Genomic DNA, 4339 nt, shown 5'->3' on the forward strand with positions numbered 1-4339 from the left:
TTTGCAACGTGTTCCTGTGGACTATTTCCTTCCTTTGGACTTGAGTTTTGCTGTTTGTGTTTTGGACTTATTGACAGGTTTGTCACCCAAATAAAAGGGATTTTGTTTTGTTTTAAAGTCTCCAGCCTATTGTATCAGCAGGGGTTTGGTCCTTGTGCCTCTAACAAGGACGGCAATAGGCTGGGATAGAACAGGTATTTATATTGATAGCAGCATCCCATGGCCACATAATCACCATTTGTGACCCTTATAGCCAGCCTGCGGTAAGCAGAGTGGGAGAAGCTGGCAGGAACTTGCAAGTTATAGTTAGGTGATGCTGCGCTTTAATGATCCATATGTGATTTACTTAACAACCACAGCTGGAACTGTCAAACTGCCATCATAAAGTGAGCATGGTCATGTGATTTTTCACTTTACGATGGCGGATCCCAGTTATGTTGAGTAAGCGAGGACTGCCTGTATGAGCAAGAAATTGAGGATTTTAATTAAAACATTGGGAAAGGATATTTTTTTTATTTTACTGAAACATAGGAAGATGTGAGTGCAATTCTTTAAAGCTTCTTTTACTTTCACAGTGAATCTTTCTCCAGTGCGTAAACTGTGAATGAACATGCAAACAACAAAGTAATATAATCATAAGATACCAATAATAGAAGATTATAGGAAAGATGAGAGGATTCATTATATCTTATTATATTCATTATATCTTTCTGTTGTAAATATATCAGAATTAACATTAGTACATTAAAAGTGGAATGGCTGGCCATTAACCACTCCTGGGTGATTTGCATGATTTGTCTCCTTTGGAAAATGAGGAGAAACTCACCTACACAATATAAATAAGCTATGTTCAAAAGCAGTATATCTATGATTTTCAATTTTTGTTTATTTATAGTACGTTGGTTGATAAGCACCTCTGTCTAGATATTTTGCTTATGAACAATTTGTGGATAATTTATGTAGGCATTATGTGAGTTGTTGGTAGTGGGTGATTTGGATTGACACTGTAGAAGTGGCCCTAATCTGCTCTTTTAACCACAATTCATGTGCCACACATAGCAACCATTTTAAAATTTAATCACAGCCTCAAAAGTAACAAATGATATATGATATGCTTTAGGCGGGGTATGGTATTTAAATGAAGGAATCTTCAGTGTGCAAGTGCAAGCTTTAGGTAGGACTAAAAGCAACACCTCCGAATTCTTCAAAAATTACTGGATGCCTAGGATAGAAATGTTCTAGGCCTATATATGTTTAGCTTTATAAAGTAAAGCAGTACTTTCTCATCTTTGTACAGCTATCATGAGGCAAAACATAGCATGCATAGAACTTAACATTTTTGGTAAGTGCTAAATCAGTATACCAAAACTTTTTGTTTCTGTTTTAGGTCAGCCACTAATGATTTCTCAGCCTGCTGTGGTTCATCTTCAGACATCTGGAATCCTTCCTGCCTCAAATCCAGCCATTGCTGTTAATGGTGGAGTAAAACCATTAACAGGTCACACCATTAGGGTATTACCACAAGCTGCAGGAAAGAGTTTGACCGGTGGGAACCTAGCAGAACCTAAGCCTGTCCTTCACGCCTCTTCCTCAAGTACAAACATGGATGTAAGTTCTTTCCAGCTTCTGTTTGTAATTAGCCCTTCCACCTGGAAAGCTTGGGGTCCCAAAAATGTTTTAGCCACACGCCACTAGTGACATAATTGACAACATACAATGTCCACAGTGGAATTTCAGCTCCCAACAATTTAAACTTTTCTATAAACTAGCAATCTTCTAGATTTTCTTACTAAAGAGAATATTGGAAAATAAGTTGGACCTGCTAAAGGCTTGGAAATTCAAGTGGTAACATTTCAATTGGTGCTTCTTTGCCCTTTTTATTTCTGGTGGTGGAGATAGTTCCAGGCTTAGACTCTGAGAGTGTTTGTGTGCACCCACATACTTACATGTGGCTGACTATTCAGACAGGAGAAACAGTTTTTGAAATTATGGTATGGCTTTTGGGGTAACAGCCTTTGGAACCCAGAGCCTATACTCAATTGACGGAAAGGGATAGTTGTTGTGTGTCCCTTTACCACGCCTTTGTTTGATATTACATTAGAATAAAAGCAGATCACTCATTTTAAAAAAAATCTGGAGTTCTGTGTACATAAAGCATTGCAGGACATTTGTTTCTGGGCCATGGTGAAGTTACTGGATTGTGGGACAGAGAAATTATTATATTTCTTCTTGAGTCTTGCTGTCTGCTCATCTTCATCATGGGAAACAGCTCCAGAGATCACAGCCTTGAGTCTCTTTCCTGCTGTCTAAGGGCAGGAGTAGCTGGCAATGTATCTCTATTCATTTTTGTGAACTATCAATTGAGTAAAAGGTAAAGGAGTCCCTGCAGATTTTACTCTGCTAATCATTGCTGACTATAGGGGATGGTCCTCATCTTCATTTCAAGGCCATTGAGTCAATGCTGTCTGAAGACATTTGCATGGTCATGTGGCCAGCATGATACAGTATCACAGAGCTCTGTTACCTTCCCACGAAAGTGGTATCTATTCATCTACTTGCATTTGCATGTTTTGGAACTGCTAGATTGGGAGGAGTTAGGGCGAGGATGGGAGTTCACCCCATTGCATGGTGTTTGGGTCTCCAACCTGGGCTGCTGGCTTTCTAGCTGACAAGCCCAGCATCTTAACCGCTGAGCCATTGCACTGCCCTCAGTAACAGTTGAGTAATGCAGTGTAAAGTCATAAAGTTAATTGGACATCTGCCCTCCCGTTTAATACTGTCAGAGTGTTTGGCAAAAATGGAAAAATGATGATGTGATAGAATTGTGTTCATGTTTGTTCTACTTCACACTACTGTTAATTCATTTGCATCCCCAATCCAAGTCCAATAACCGTTGTACCATCCTGACTCCCTTAGGGGAGGAAACTACATGTGAAAGCTGCCAAACAGGACTGCAATGGGCTAGAATTCTTGTTACATTAGTTTTGTGTGTTGGAAGGCCTTTATTTTTGTTATTGTACAGGGAATATTAAATCATATAGTCTGAAGGAATCAGATACCAGTTTGCCACTTTAACAGAAATTAAAGTACTGATCAGCTCTCCTTTGCAGCTTGGCATTTTTTTCAGTGTCAAATGGAGTGCTAATGAAATGCCTTGTCAAACCATCTGGTGAGCATTGGGTCAGTGAGGCTGAAATGAGTATAATCTCTGCTTTATTCCCCCCCCCCACAGCTAAATCAACACTCTGCCTAACACATTATAAATACAAGCAAAATGAATGTAAATTACTCCTGTTAAACTGGGTAAAAACTCACTTCAATACATCAGTGTAGAGACCAAAAAGCTTTCTCAACTAATCCATGCATGAAGCAAACAAATTCCATTTGATCTACCATGTGGCTGGAAGGGGAGCTTTTAGCAGCTGTGTAGAAGAGGAAGAGATGGTAAAATAAATAGGTTTATTAAGTGAATTCAATGAGGCAGGCTGAGCTACTCACCAAGCCTTATCCTTTAATCTTTGTCCATTTCTGGGAGATGCAGGGATTATTCTGGCATCACTACCACCATTTCATTACTCAGAATGGGGAAATACTGAAATAATTGGAGCTGAATTTTATTAGTGTGAGGTGTTGGCTCCTTTTAGGTATTTATTAACAGTGGTCCAATAATAAAAATCTAATTTCTCCCGGTGCTATTGTACAATGGCACATGGATATGAGAAATAGTTCGAAAATAATTTTAAAGATATTTAATTGCTTGATGAGACAAGATTGTAAGTTTGTAATGTAATCTTAAATCTGTAAGTGTATGGAAAGAGTACTGTCAAATACTCTTTACAAGTAGTCCTCAGCTTATGACCATTCATTTACTATTTGAAGTTATGACAGCACTTTAAAAAGTGATTTACAACTGGTCTTCGCACTTAAGACCGTCACAGCATCTCTATGGTCATGTGGTCAAAATTCAGGAGCTTGGCAACCAGCATGTATTTACAATAGTTTTAGCATCCTGGTGTCACATGATTGCTATTTGCTATCTTCCCAGCTGGCTTCTGACAAGCAAAATCAATGGGAGAAGTCACTTTTTCACTTAACAGCTTGTGATTCCCTTAATGATCACGGTGATTAGCTTAGCAAAAAAAGGTCATACAATTGGATGCAACTCGCTTAATTATTGCTTTACTTCTCAATGGACATTCTGGTTGCAATTGTGGTCATAAACCGAGGACAACCTGACTATAGAATATCAGATTTAGAAAAAAAATTACCGTATTTATTGGCGTATAACACGCACAGGCGTATAACACGCACCTTCATTTTAAGGGAAATTTCAGGAAAA

At 38.6% G+C, this 4339-nt stretch overlaps 1 protein-coding gene across 2 annotated transcripts in view; it reads left to right on the forward strand.

Annotated features, from left to right (window-relative positions):
* Positions 1–4339, forward strand: part of ATF6 (activating transcription factor 6) — a 142271-nt gene that overhangs the window by 38046 nt on the left and 99886 nt on the right. For both annotated transcript variants that reach the window (XM_015832010.1, XM_015832011.1), the window contains one exon: positions 1388–1608. In XM_015832010.1, the coding sequence (XP_015687496.1) occupies positions 1388–1608 (221 nt within the window). The remainder of the gene's footprint in view (positions 1–1387; positions 1609–4339) is intronic.

The sequence above is a fragment of the Protobothrops mucrosquamatus genome, unplaced genomic scaffold, assembly GCF_001527695.2.
Source record: "Protobothrops mucrosquamatus isolate PMUCROS unplaced genomic scaffold, P.Mucros_1.0 scaffold_294, whole genome shotgun sequence".
NCBI classification, from domain to species: Eukaryota; Metazoa; Chordata; class Lepidosauria; order Squamata; family Viperidae; genus Protobothrops; species Protobothrops mucrosquamatus.